General features: G+C 39.4%; 1 protein-coding gene and 1 long non-coding RNA gene across 2 annotated transcripts; both read right to left on the bottom strand.

Moving 5' to 3' along the window:
- Positions 1-792: 792 nt before the first annotated feature.
- On the bottom strand, positions 793-1,381 carry LOC136676372 (uncharacterized). Its single transcript, XR_010796288.1, has 3 exons — positions 1,306-1,381; positions 1,074-1,179; positions 793-888 (listed from the first exon to the last, which is right to left on the bottom strand). It is a non-coding gene; the product is annotated as an uncharacterized lncRNA (long non-coding RNA).
- Positions 1,382-1,616: 235 nt separating this feature from the next.
- LOC136677402 (uncharacterized) lies at positions 1,617-3,806 on the bottom strand. The gene is made up of 2 exons (XM_066654922.1): positions 3,762-3,806; positions 1,617-2,189 (listed from the first exon to the last, which is right to left on the bottom strand). The coding sequence occupies exons 1-2, from the start codon at positions 3,804-3,806 to the stop codon at positions 1,617-1,619; spliced, it is 618 nt and encodes a 205-aa protein (XP_066511019.1).
- Positions 3,807-15,078: the final 11,272 nt, after the last annotated feature.

Genomic DNA, 15,078 nt, shown 5'->3' with positions numbered 1-15,078 from the left:
TGTTGTGGGGAGACGGAGAACACGCCACACTCCTCACAGTGAGTTACCTTGCAGGCAGGGATTGAACCTACAATCCCAGAACTCTGGTGTGACCACCATTCATCCATTGTCTGTAACCACATACCCAGTTCAGGAGTCTGCACCAGACACTCATAATGGACATTCCCTGCAAAACACATGATATTCTAAAACACAACCAGTCTCTTTTGGAATCTTATCTTTATTCGTTCTGCTTTGTCTAAGTGGACTGTTTCTGCTCCAGCTGATTAAAGCCCTCCCATTCTGAAACAGTTCAAATGCCTGTCCAGGTGCCAGATCAGGATCCGTCAAGAGCTGTTCACTGATCAGGGTAGAAGTCTCCAGCATCTCTCATTCCCTGACTAAGCTGAGCCTTTGGGGCAGTCATAGGCCTCACAGGGGCCTTTGCCTCCTCCTTCTGGCAAACAGGCACAGGTGAAGGTGCATATTTGTCTGCTGGACCTGCATGACCCTGTGCTACACTTCTCTGCCTAACTGCAGCCTTGTTCGTTGCAATGCTGACAGCTGCGGACTCCACACGAGCCTCCTCTGCCTTCCTCTGCCTAAAATGGCTTTTCAATGTGGGCACCTTGCTCCCTGTCATTATTGAAACATCATTTGCTATTTTAGTCAGTTCACTTTCACTGTTGTTGTATATTAAAATCATGAACACAGATTTCTGATATTAGTTGCCATACCATTTGTTATTGAATCTAATTTCATAGCCTTTAAGGATAAAGTTCTGCAGTACTGGAACATACCTGGTGTCACATAGGTCAAGTATTGTCTACCCAGCTTGGCAGAAGCAGGTGGAGGGACAAATGCATGGGAAATGTATAGCTCCAGAGACCTGGCCAACTGCATCTCCTCCTGATTTAGTGGATACAGAAGAAACAGAGCAAGCCTTAATATGTAGCTCATTCACTGATATTTGTTTTAGAACATGAGTTCTACTTGCCCATGTATCAGGAAATGTTCTTATTTAGACCTCATTTACAGGGCTCTTGTCAATACAGAAGCTGCTGTACAGCGCATGTATGAAGTGTGTGTCTCACCTCCATGATGGTTCTCTGGCAGTCGTGATGTAGCTTGGCCAGCAGGAATTTTGCTTTACGCTCTGCCCCGTCATACACCAGTTTCAAGCGCTTTAACTTTCTCTTCCTGTTTAAAAAACAGACATTAAAAAGGGATGAATGTGTGGAAAGTGACCTAAATACTACATCATTGTCTCGTTACAAACTCTGTTCTTTCTGCTAGGATTTGTTTTAAAGCAAAAAAACTAAATACCTTTCCTCTTCCTGCTTCCTGATGAACTCAGACACTTTCTTCCTCTGTGTAGAGAAGCCTTCCCATTTTGGGATCTTGCTTACTATAATTAGTTGTAAAATATACATGTCATTTTCTATTCTAAAGATTAGTTGTGATAGCATTAGCTGTTGGAAGATGTCTTTTTATTCTGTAAGTTACATAAGTAATGGTTAAGTTCAGATTTGTGTCTATTTTAACTTCTAATAGATTAGAAATCTATTAATTAGCAATGAGCAGTTTACTGGAATGCTACAAAACCACTGTTGACTTTATTTCTGCTCTGTAGTGATCTAGGACTCATTTTTCCAATGCTGATACTTACCTGGTTCATAGTAGACCTTTTTCTGTCGCATGTGGCAGACGAGGTTTACTGGTGTAGGCGGCCTGGGTGGGACATGCCTACTGAAGCTCATGGGCTTTACGTTCTGAGCTGCTATTTCAGCCTGCACATGCTGGCCCTGTCGCTCTGGGGAATGATACCTCAGTAAAGGTGCATCAACATCCAGATCAAAGAAATTAGACATGCTGCTGCATATCTTCCTCTGTGTGCTGAGGCGTATGGAGGGTATCTGCGACCCAAAGGGGGAGCTCTCCTGCACAACAGCCACATTTGAGATTCGAACCCTGCAATGAGACGTCAGCTTTTGTCGACGTGGTTCCAGTGGTGGGGAAGGCTTCAACATGGGTCGACGGCGAATGGGATCCACAACACCCATTTGATCCGTCTCGCTGAACCTTCCAAGGAGTCTCCTGTCGGACTGCTGATCCAGTGCTTGTGCTGAATTCTGGATTGAGCTCTGGATCCGTTTTAGGATGGACTCCTGGATCTGCTCCATTATATCTAGGTTGTTAAAGATGGAGTCCTAGTTTTGAAACAGAAAAAAATATATTCCACACATCATTCTAAACACCAGGATCTACACAGGCTTTATTTAATTTGGCTTGTCAAAGCCAAATGACTGTTTTTTTTTTCTTATTATTAAGTTGGCTAGGAAGAGCCAACTTGCTGTTGTTCATATCTTTTTATTATTACTCTTCTTACGGTTTTTGGATTGCTCCTCCTCCTAGACAGGAGTAGAGCCTAGAGAAGGCAGAGCCACAAAACTTCACAGGATCATAGACCTACAGCCAATTACATTGCTTATGCTTTGTTGGTTTCTGAATACGAGCTTCCAAAGTGGGAATTTTTGGAATACATTGAATAAAATTTCAAACTGCTGTACTGTGGTTTCTACCTACGAGATTTCATGAGACCTGGGCACACCAGAACCCATCACGTGAAGTCTGAGATCAATCACACTCATCCATTTCATTTCATCCCTCGTTCAATATCTATTTCTTCTAAAATCTTTATACTTTCACCTAGACACTTAATTTAAATTTTAAATGGCAGGAATTTTAAAATAATGTACAATTATATGTACAACAAAATGTGTCTTCAGCATTTAAACCGTCTGTGGCAGCAAAGACACGCACACTAGTGAACTAGGGGCTGTGAACACACACCCAGAACAGTGGGCAGCCATCCCCAGTGCCCAGGGAACAGTTGTGGGCAACTGCCCATATTTTGAGGACTGAGTGATCAAGAAACACTAGTAATGTCACATAGGAAAAGTAAGGTATCATTTGCCACCCCATGAAAATTGTCTGGCTGCACCACTAATTACACACAGACTCATACATATACAGCCTAATACACAGCTATATCAGCATAAGGGACTGACTTAGGGGGACTTAGGGAACCCCCAGATAAATGTGGCAGGATTTTTAAGGTGTAATGTGAAGTTACAGCAGCAGCTTTTTGAACATGGCAGTCTTAATAAAAACATTAACATAAAAGTAAAAATAATTTATTTAAAACTTGTTGAGGTCAGATGTAATAAAAACTGCTGTTAATCTTTCAGCACTGAATCCAATGCACTGAAACAAAAAAGATCTTATATATAAAGACAACAGAACATGAAATTCCTAATTTGTTCTTTGTATCTAATAAATTAGAGGGGAAAGGTTTGTGGAAGAACTAGAATTTGGCTTGTCAAATATTGCTAACACTGTTGCAACATTAGCTTATCCTGCTTGATAGCCACAATCCAATACTGCCATTTAAATACCACCAGCTTAAAAAGACAATACATTTTAAACGTGCCCTTAAAAAATTACCATCTCAAATAACCCTTAAACTCTAAAAAACTGCAAGGATTTTTTGACCTCTACATTAAAAGCAAGTCCACCTTTTAAAACTCTCACTTTATTTAGACCTCCAGTTTAAGTAAACAACCACATCAAATAAACGGACGCATTAAAAAAAATTTACCACCCTTGTATTAATCTTTTCTTCAATTCCATTTAAAGTGTATTTTCAACTGTTAAATCAATTAATGTTAACACTTTCTGCAAAAGAATCATAATTAATAAAATAAAGTTCTTTTTCTTACCTGTTTTCTCCTGCTGTTCTCTTTTAGTGAACGCTCTCTACTCATCTCTGCAAGCAGTTGGTGATGATTCCTTCAAATAATGAAAATGCTGTAAGACGGGCCCCTATATGTACACCTGTTGGTGTGGCTTCATTATGACATCATATCACTAGGAGTGACCCTTTTCACACAACTGCCAACCTTTATGATGTCATTTTGGTCTGTGAAGAATATGGCCCTTGCAGAGGCTTTTTTTTTTTGTTGGTTTTTTTTTTGTTTTTTTTTTTTGTTTTTTTGGTTTTACAACAAGCACTGGTTAAAAAAACACTGCACTGTCATACAAGCCACCATCACTTTGACAAGAAGGTTGAGGTGACGGTGGGTACACAGACACAGGGAGAGACCCATTATGGCAAGACTCTCATCACAAGAAGACCCCATTTTACCACTGAAAACACTGATACCATAAGACTCAGCATGCACAAAGGCTCAATGAAAACATTTTCAAGCAACTAAAGCAGGCTGAACTCAACAAGAAATAAGTCTCTAACTTTTTATATTTAGATATTAATATATTCAATCACTGATTGCTTGAAATTGAATTAAACCTCTACAGTTGTGGGGTGTATTTTAATATGGAATGATATGTTTGACTGAGGGCGGCACTGTGGCGCAGCAGGTAGTGTCGCAGACTGTCTGTGTGATGTGTGGTGTGTTCTCCTTGTGTCCGCGTGGGTTTCCTTTCACAGTCCAAAAACACACGTTGGTAGGTGAATTGGCGACTCAAAAGTGTCCGTAGGTGTGATTGTGTGACTGTGTGTGTGTTGCCATGTGAAGGACTGGCGCTCCCTCCAGGGTGTATTCCCGCCTTGCGCCCAATGATTCCAGGTAGGCTCTGGACCCACCTCAACCCTGAACAGGATTAGCAGTTACAGATAATGAATGAATGTTTGCATGAAAGTTTTTTTATGTGGCTGAATTTTAACTTTTAATTCACTGTTGGAATGACCACTGAATCTCGTTTGTAACTCGAGTTCTTAAGTTTTGTAGCACATTCGGTAATGCAGTCATTTCCCACGTTTGGAGACATTTCCACCTTAAGTGATCTGAAACAGCAAAGATAAGTCAATATTACTAACTTATGGAGCAGGAATCGAGCAATCCTCATTTCCATTCATGATTTTCAACCTTTGGGGTTCTCTCTATTGTCTAAAAAAAAGAGAGGGAGATAAAGCCTAGCATACTGGATGAGACCGTTTGTGTGTTTTTTACTCATTTACAGACACGGGCTTCATAAACATGCTAGAGCAGTTTCAAGTATGCAAACAGACTGGAGAGCTAGCAAATGGATACATTTTCTGAATTTTATAAACCATTTTTAACTTCAATCATTAACTTTGCCTTTAAGTAGTTTTCATTTTATAACAAAATTATTTACCTTGAAAATCATTAGAAAATCTCTGAATCTCTTCTTCCTCTAAAACTGGAGAAGAATGTAGAGTGAAGCTCACCAAAAATTCCAGACCTGGGGTACCTGCTTGTGCTAAAGTTAGCGTGTACAAGACTGTCACAAATCTGTTGTTGAATATTATTGTTTAAACAACATCATCATGAGGAAGAATGACTACCGATTCACTGTTTAACTACAGATAACCAAGCTGTGTAAGGTTCCATTTTGGAAAATCTACCTATTGTCTATGAAGGCAGTGGGGAGAAATACAGCTCATATACTGAGGCAATGGCAACATCTTCAATCATGTCTTAAGTTTCTGCCTTCTTTTTACATTCTGCTATATTTAGGTACACTTTTTTCACACTGAACCTTTAAAGCACTTTCTTGTTTTCACACATAATAAGCTGAACTTATTGTTGGACCAAGTTTTAACAAATTTATCAAGTGTGCTCAGAGACGTTTTATGTTAGTTTAAACTCAGTAAATGTGTTATCGACTTAAGTTACTGAACACACAAATGTGTTATTATTGCACAATACATGTTGATTGTGTGTAATCTAGGTACTGATTTAAAAACACCCCCCCCAAAAAAAATAAATAAATAAATAAATAAAACAGGAAAAAATATATAAAATAAACAGCTATCTATTTATCAGAGAAACAATAGTTTTACAGCATAAGACATGCAGTTCCACTCAAATGGACCTTTCATTTGTGAAAGTATAATGCCTATTAAAAGCAGCTATAATAATTAAATGGCATTAAAACATGTTGATCATTTAATTATTTAAAAACGTAACTTTATAGGGGAACAAAAATTATATTTCTTAACATTTAATTTCACTTAAAGGGGAACTCCACAGATTTATTTATTATTTTTTGTTTTAAAGTCTCCAAAGAATTGTTCTAATCACTATTTTACCATTATAACATAAAATCAAAAACTCCAAAGACATGTGGAGGTTCACCAGTGGTTTTGATTATTATCTGTGTTGTAGATATTGAGAACCCAGGGTCCATGCTGAATAAATATGTTCATATTTACAGGAGAGAATTATATTTAATTACATTTTAAAAAATGGTAATGTCATTTAAGTTGCTGAAAAAAAATAATCAAAAATAGCACATTCATAAAACCACAGTAGCACATAGATATAGAAAACCTTGTGGTTTTATTTATTTTAACTTCTGAACCTATACAATCTTTTATCTTGTGGTGTTGGCATTACTAAACCTTGACAGTTTATCAAGGGATCAAACATCTACAGCATCATTTATATGGTTAATGTCATAGATGTTTGTTTACTTCTCTACATATACATAAACATGCTCAAAGTACTTGACTGAAATAATCTTTTTAAACATCAATTCAAATCACCAAATAACTTAGCAGTGAGTCACTGAATTTCGCAAACTATGTAGTTTTTTTTTCAAAATCTTTTTACCATGTCACATTTCTTGTTACCTCCATATGTGTGAGGCATATCCAAAATAGTGCAAATACCTTTGGAGGTTTCCAGTCCTGGTGAGGGAATGCTTGGCTATTGATCTGCACCGGGTGAATGTTTTCTGGACTGCAGACTTGATTTAGGATATGTTATCTCCAGGTGGTCTAAGTCTTTTCATCAAGTTCATCCACGCAGGTTTTCCCGTACCAATGTCCCATTACTGGTAGAATTTGGTCCATCACTGCTTTAATCACACATCCTGTAATGTCACTGACAATGCTCTAGATGCCAGCAGATGATGTCTCATTTCCACACAATATATACATTTAAATTGAAAAATCAAATGTGAAATGCCCTAGTTGACTGAACACTTTTGACACAGAGAACAAATACTGTGTTAAATCTTTTATTACATTGTTTTCTTACAGCAGTGAAGTCTAAAATTTAACACAAGTTAAAAAGAAAATAAAAATAAATCTTAAATAGTGACCAAGAAAATATTACAGAATCTTAAATCTTTTTTATTAACGTTTTAACATTTTGTCTGTTTTTTTTTTTTTATTCTATGAAATTCTATTGCTAGAATTTTAATTAAAATAATAATAATTCAGATGTTCCAGGCTGTCCCTTATGTAAGCTTGTCTCTGCCACATAAAATAATTTTAAAAAAGGCACCCAATTCCACCGACGGGTGGAGTTGGAAACCACTGTTTTTACTGCCGGAGTACTTGCCTGAATGTGGTAGAGTGTTGCCTTTATCGATAATCACATTTATACAAAAATAGCTGAATCTTAAAATTAGGAACCGAATACATACCGAATACCCCAAAACTCCCACATCCGGCAGAGCTTCAACTGCATCCCGGGGGAGGCTGGTGACATTGAGTCCGAGTGGGCCATGTTCTGGACCTCCATTGTTGAGGCGGCTGAATGGAGCTGTGGCTGCAAGGTTGTCGGTGCCTGTCGGGGTGGCAATCCCCGCACTCTGTGGTGGACACCCCGGCTGAAGAAAGAGTCCTATCAAGCCTGGTGGGCTCAGATGACTCCGGAGGCAGCCGACAGGTACCGAGGAGCCAAGCGGCTCGTGGCTTCGACTGTCGCTGAGGCAAAAACTCGGGTGTGGGAGGAGTTTGGTGAGAACATGGAAAATGACTTTCGGTCGGGTCCGAGAAGTTTCTGGCAAACCATCAGGCGACTCAGGAGGAGGAAGCAGTTTTCCACCAACACTGTATATGGTGGAGGTGGGGAACTGTTGACCTCGACTGGGGATGTCATCAGGCGGTGGAAGGCATACTTTGAGGATCTTCTCAATCCCACCAGCATGTCTTCGGCAGAGGAAGCAGAGCTTGGGGACCCCGGGGGGGGGGGACTCCTTGGCAGTAGGGCCCCGGGGGTGGATGAGGTTCACCCCGGGTTCCTCAAGGCTCTGGATATTGTGGGGCTGTCCTGGCTCACACGTCTTTGCAACATCGCCTGGACATCGGGGGCAGTGCCTCTGGACTGGCAGACTGGGGTGGTGGTTCCTCTTTTTAAAAAGGGGGATCGGAGGGTGTGTTCCAACTATAGGGGGATCACACTCCTCAGCCTCCCCGGTAAGGTCTATGCAGGGGTACTGGAGAAGAGAGTCCGACTGTTACCTCGAATCCAGGAGGAACAATGCGGATTCCGCCCCGGGCGTGGAACACAGGACCAGCTCTTTACCCTCGCTAGGATCCTGGAGGGTGCATGGGAGTTTGCTCAACCAGTCTACATGTGTTTTGTGGATCTGGAGAAGGCATTCAACCGTGTCCCTCGGGGTATTCTGTGGGGGGTGCTCAGGGAGTATGGGGTACTGGGCTCTTGTACTGGGCTCTGGACCGTTGTGGTGAAGAGAGAGCTGAGCAGAAAAGCAAAGCTCTCAATTTACCCTTCAATCTATGTCCCAACCCTCACATATGGTCACGAACTTTGGGTAGTGACCAAAAGAACGAGATCGCGGGTACAAGCGGCTGAAATGAGTTTTCTCTGCAGGGTGTCTGGACTCTCCCTTAGAGACTTAGGGGTTTAGGGGTCTCCCTTAGGTTTAGGTGCTCAGGCATCCGGGAGAGACCCTAATATACCCTAATATACCCAAATATTGGGAGCCAGTCCTATTGTTAAAAAATCAGTTCTCAGTGCCCTCTCTTTGGCCACACTCTGTATAATGTGACCTGTATCTGAACAGATCATGCTCCTGAACTGATCCGCATGCGCAAAGGACGAGGCTTGAGGCGCTGACCAGAAGAAAATGTTTCACACAAAGCACTTTCATTTTTTAAATGAAGGAATGGGACCGGACTGTGCAACGCTGTATCACAAAACCTCCCTTTTCTTTGTGAGCTCTATGTTAAAGACAGAGTATTAATTAAAGACTGTAAAGGATATTAAAATGTGCACGGATATAATATTTTAAAAACTTTGAGAGTGAATAATTTATATTTCAGGTTAACATTGCCCATTTTTATAAAACATAAGCAGGTTTTGTTAAATAAAATGTATAAAAATATCTAAATTTATTTTCTAAAAGAGTGACACAAAAATATGTAGTGTAATCTAGTATTTATATGACACATTCAGGTGTTTGAAAAAAATAATACTTGAATTACTATTAAATACTGTTTTGTGCTTGGAGCTTTAGAAATTAAACACTCATTTTTGCACCCTAAATTATACATTAAAACATTAAAATCAGAAGGTCTAACTAAAAGCAGGGACACTTCTGCTTACAGTTATACACGGCATGTGCAGACATTTATGGAAAACAGTAGGGACCAGTAAGACATTTCCTGTCTTGTACTCTCTTGGGATGGCTTTAGAGTAGAACTCTCTCTCTCTCTCTCTCTCTCTCTCTCTCTCTCTCTCTCTCTCTCTTCAATTTTTCAATTCAAGGTGCTTTATTGACATGATACATTATTTACATTTGTATTGTCAAAGCCTGGGTTACAGCCTGTGTGTGTGTTTGTGTGTTTGACAGGGTCACTCACTGTCCCTTTTGCATTGGCAGGCGAGGACGTATCGGGCTGCGAGAGTGCAGCTCTCTCTCTGTTCTCCCAGCAGATACGGGAGTCTGTGGGGGTCAGGGCCGTGAAGGACGGGTGTGTTTTACTAAATTTAATGTAGAACTCAACAGTGGTCTGCACACTGGGCCTCTGTCTCCTCAGCAGGTGGAGATGAACCCGGCCCTTCCTATACAGGACATCTGTGTTGCTAGACAAGTCCAGTTGGTTACTGAGGTGAAGACCCTGATAGTTATATTCCCTCGCTATTTCAACAATCCCTGTATAATCACACTGTTCTGAGGCATGATTTTTCAGAAAGGTCACCTTTCATACACAAAGGCAATTAAAAGGGTTTAACAGGGACAGTACAGGGAGATGCTCACGTACAGTTGGAGAAGATGTGAGGCACAGAGTCAAGGCCAGAAATCTGGCACACTTTGTCTGAATAATACATATCCTCTAAGGTGGATTACAGATGCCATCACAGCACAAAACCAAGAAAGAGTCTTGAAGGCTCTGGAAGACGGACGAATAACACAAACTGCCCTGCAAAAATGGCTGTAACTCTGCAACGCCCGAAAGCACGTTATGGAAGACAGTGTTGGTGGGTAGCCCCATGTTAACCCAAAACTCATTCTAGTGTTGTAAATCATATACTTCTGGACATATATTCTTTGTAAAAGTGATATATTTATATGTTTTTAAACCTTTCTCTATATAGAAGCACAGATCCTCACATGCCAATCTTGCCAACAATAGTGCACATTACCAATGAGCACAATCATAACATCCATGTAGGAGATGCCTTGAGGTACAAGGATGTTGGTGATGAAGCTATACAAAAGCTGAGGAAGCTTTTTGAAGCTGGTCATTCACCTTCTACAGCTCTGGATGTTTTAAAATATGACCTCCAGATTGAACATGGAGATAAATTTCCAAATGCATCAGCTGATCGATCCATCTGTCCTGATCTTCAATTCTGCTACAGGTGAATATTGAACAGTTATCATTTTATATTGACTGTAGTTTAGCTAATATAATATAAACTAATTACTTGCTTTGTAAGCAGTTAATTCCTCACACACTAGCCAGCATAAAAATACACCCCTTATGTTCTACATGGTTGCAGTTTAGTCTTGAACATGGTCTTTAGTCATTTAAAAGGGAATTTCAAGGAGTACTAGCAAATAATGCCTCCTTTAGCAAGAGTGTAACAATACAAACATTTACAGGTTTAATTCAATGTTCAGTTCTAACACCAACAGAGCAGATTTTATACGACAAAAATACTTAAGATTGTTTACTATCTACTGTACAAGAAACTAGTGAAAGGCTTTTCTAATGTATTAGCAGTTTTATATTCAACCCCAGTCCAGAAAATTTCATATAGTCCAAAATGTAAAGAAAATCAGAATGCAATGATGTGCGAATAGTTTACATCTCATAATTAAAGGGCTAATATGTCACTCTGTAAAATGAGTGCATTATGAGAGGAAGTTGTGGCCAAATTTGGTAAACATACATCATTTTATACAAGAACCCTGCTTATTGAGAAGATAATAACATACATTTAAGTGACTTGCACAGGATTATACATAGTACATTTTTCAAGGATGGCAGCAAATCAGTTTTATCAGTGTTTTGGACATTCTTTTGTCGTCATTTGTTTTATGCAAATCCCAAACATAGTTGCTTAAGGTATCCTAATAAGTTGGAATTGTGGAGTATCCGAAATATGCAGTGCAATATAAAATACATAACTTCCTCTTTTTTGGCAGGATGTACCATCAAGTTTCTAAACAGGAGCTTTCAGTGTGTGAGGGGTCAGAGATGGCTGAAGCTTTAGAAAGGCAGATTGCCATGTTCAGCAATGTTCAACAGTGCATCGACCAATGCACCAAGCTGGCCACTGTGTCAGTCAGCCCGCCTTCCACACTTCCTCCTGACCCAGACCCTATAGACACCTCCATGCCAGAGGAAGACAATTCTACACAGACCTGTGTGATGGAGCAAGAAGTGACCAAGGCAGCAGAAGGTCAGCATTCTAGAAAAATTTTATGCTAAGGATAAAGTGTAAAGAAATATATGAAAAATATTTTTTCCTTGCATAAATTATACTTACAGAGGAAAGAAAAAAGTAATAGTGATGCAAGTAACCAGTTAATATTAAGAAATATCTTAGTAAATTGCAAACACAGTGGTCAGCACAGCAAACACAGTTCCTTATTTATGTTAGAGAATAATACATTAATTTACCAGATAAAATGACTAAACCCTTGGTAAACAAATATCAGTGATGGACACATGCATTGCCCAGCTGTACATGAGAACAAAAGACACATTAAAAGAAAAATGTTATGTTTAAATATTAAATTGAAGGAAGCAAGTTCTGGGCCCTCACAAAAAAAAAAAAAAAAAATAGAAACCAAAATGTAAAAAACAAATTTTACAAAGTTCACTTTTTAATTTCAGGTGCAGAGGCTGCCAACCCTGTGGACAAGTTGAAGTCATGCTTATCTGGTTTGTGTGTCCTCATAGAGAAAGACTCAAGTTTATGGCCTGCAGCACATGACTTAATCAGAGGAATTGAAAAGGTCCAACACAGCCCATCGAAGCTAGCATGAGCAATGCACGCCTTTGGCTGCTATAGCTGTATGACACTAATGACAAAAAGAGTTAAACCCTTAAGGAAGCGTTCATAGACCTCTCAGTTGCTCAAAAGCCCAAAGTTGGGAGACGTTGACTGGCCACAGCAACACCAGACAAGACATCAGTGCCTGACCTTGAGAACAGTCAGCCAGAAGACAGACAGTGATGTTCAGTCCCCCTAGCTTTGCATAGTCACAATGTAAAACTAGTGCTAATTTTCAGTGTGTCTGTTGCAGCCCCTAAACCCTCTGCCCATGTGGATGTGTGGACACACATTCTCACACCAAGGCTTCAATGCCACTTTGTGTATATGTATATAGTTGTTTTTACAACTTTATCTCAAGTGACCAGGTGTTACAGTCTATAGTACTTTTTACGAACCTGTTCAAAACAACTCGATATTAGTGTCAAGTTATTTTTCCATCCTCTGGCCCAAGCACATAATGCAGAAACCCTTATTTGTTGTAGGATTTTTATTATTTTTTCCTGATGCTGGGTTGCAGAAGCTATGTAAAACATTCAAGAGGGGAAGTTATCATAGTTTGTCTTGTAGTGTTAATACAATGGCACATTTTATTTCGGTCAATATCTCTTGAACTGTATAGTTCATTGCATACCATGAAATGGATAACAAAAATATTTATTGATTCACAAAGATGTCTATCATCCAAAAAAGATATCCTTTAGAAAGTATATTGACAGTAAATGCAAATTAATGACCGTTTTATTTTTCAAGTGAGAAGTAATGTGGGTAGTTTTTGGACTCATCTAATTCACTGTTGAAAGGCTGAGTACAGTGTGGGTTAAATACTTGTATCTGTTAATGCACTCAGAATAAGTGTTGCCAAATTCGTAAGCTTCATGGTTATATTTCCCATAATCAGGAAAAAAATATCAATTTTTAAAATCTGAAGATCATGTGAGAATTGCCTGTTTTTCAATTGGTCATATTTATTTCAGCTTGATTCTCTTTAAATAAGTTCACTGTGTTGGGGAACAGGACTTAGCTTGAAGATGATATAGATATCTTTGGAATAAATCAACGGTCTCATTGGGTCAGACACATGTAATGACCTATGTGACCCCTTGGAAGAAATATAGAAAAATAAATCTGTTCCACACCAGAGCAACACTAACTCAAACAGAACATGTCAGAGTGTTCTCAGGAACCTGTAGAGTTGGGTTTACTTGTGAAGTAGTGCTGCCCCCAATACTTTCTGATTATTAGTTTCAAACAATTCTACAATATTTGCATGGACTTCCTCAGTTGCTACTGGGAACAGATTCCTATATATCGTTACTTAATAGGAAGATTTACAGTTAGTCTTGGTTAATTTGAATTTTGCTTTAATGTTTTGTAAAATCAGGTGCACTTAGTCAAATAGTTTTTATGATGATCAACACTTACTCGACCAAATGAAGATGAATATTGTCGTTGTCCAAAGAAAAACGTATCTTCAAAATAGTACATTTACAGAAGGAAATAAAAACCTTCACTTTCAATGGATTTCAAGGTGAAATAAAGATTTTGGAGCATTTCTATTAGTCCATTCACCCATGAGGTTTTCACACAGTGTGAAGGACATCCATTGTGTTCAAATGGTGAAGTAAATATCAACAAAAAAGGAGATGCATGTTATTCTTTGGGCTACAATGATATATAAAGGCATTGTGTCTCACGTATAGCAGCATAATAAAGTAGAACTTTATTAGTTGTACTAATAGTTCTACTTTATAGTTTGCTGTGGTATATTTATGACCTCCAATGGTGTAGGATGTAACAGGAATATTTTAAATTGTACCATTTTAAATGTAGTTAAAAGTTATGTTTGTAGCAACAGTTCTTTTCTGCATGATGTCTTAACATCACTGGTAATAAACTCACTTCCCCCATACTTATCTGATTCTCTTGTAAACAGACCATATCATAGACAACAATTATTTTCTTTGCTCTAGTCCCAAGTGAAAGAGTTTGATGTAGTATGTAAACGATGTCCACATAAAATGCGGGGAATACACCCTGGAGGGGGCGCCAGTCCTTCACAGGGAAACACACATTCAGACCTACGGACACTTTTGGAGTCACCAATCCACCTACCAATGTGTGTTTTTGGACTGTGGGAGGAAACCCATGCGGACACGAGGAGAACACACCAACTCCTCACAGACAGTCATCCGGAGTGGGAATCGAACCCACAACCTCCAGGTCCCTGGAGTTGTGTGACACTACCTGCTGCGCCACCGTGCCACCCCCCATCCAAATTACCAAAAAAAATCATTATTCAACACTTCTCTCTAAGGCATTAGCAACCATTCAATAAAAACAATTTTTTTATAAGTACCTTATGTAGAATTTCCAACCAGCAACACATTCATTTTCTGGAAGTTATACTGTGTCCTGAGCCTGCTTGCCAAGCAGTTTTTTGCTGTTGTGGGGAGACGGAGAACACGCCACACTCCTCACAGTGAGTTACCTTGCAGGCAGGGATTGAACCTACAATCCCAGAACTCTGGTGTGACCACCATTCATCCATTGTCTGTAACCACATACCCAGTTCAGGAGTCTGCACCAGACACTCATAATGGACATTCCCTGCAAAACACATGATATTCTAAAACACAACCAGTCTCTTTTGGAATCTTATCTTTATTCGTTCTGCTTTGTGTAAGTGGACTGTTTCTGCTCCAGCTGATTAAAGCCCTCCCATTCCTCATTCTGAAACAGTTCAAATGCCTGTCCAGGTGCCAGATCAGGATACGTCAAGAGCTGT

Source organism: Hoplias malabaricus, chromosome X2 (assembly GCF_029633855.1).
Source record: "Hoplias malabaricus isolate fHopMal1 chromosome X2, fHopMal1.hap1, whole genome shotgun sequence".
NCBI lineage: Eukaryota > Metazoa > Chordata > Actinopteri > Characiformes > Erythrinidae > Hoplias > Hoplias malabaricus.
The sequence above is the reverse complement of the archived record's forward strand: the minus strand, read 5'-3'. Positions and strand labels throughout refer to the sequence as shown.

Excerpts from the sequence above, each read along its gene's own strand:
- LOC136677402 (XM_066654922.1), bottom strand. The coding sequence starts at position 3,806 with ATGAGTAGAGAGCGTTCACTAAAAGAGAACAGCAGGAGAAAACAG. Across the intron at positions 2,190-3,761 it reads AGAACAGCAGGAGAAAACAG|GACTCCATCTTTAACAACCT; the intron begins GTAAGAAAAAGA and ends TTTCAAAACTAG.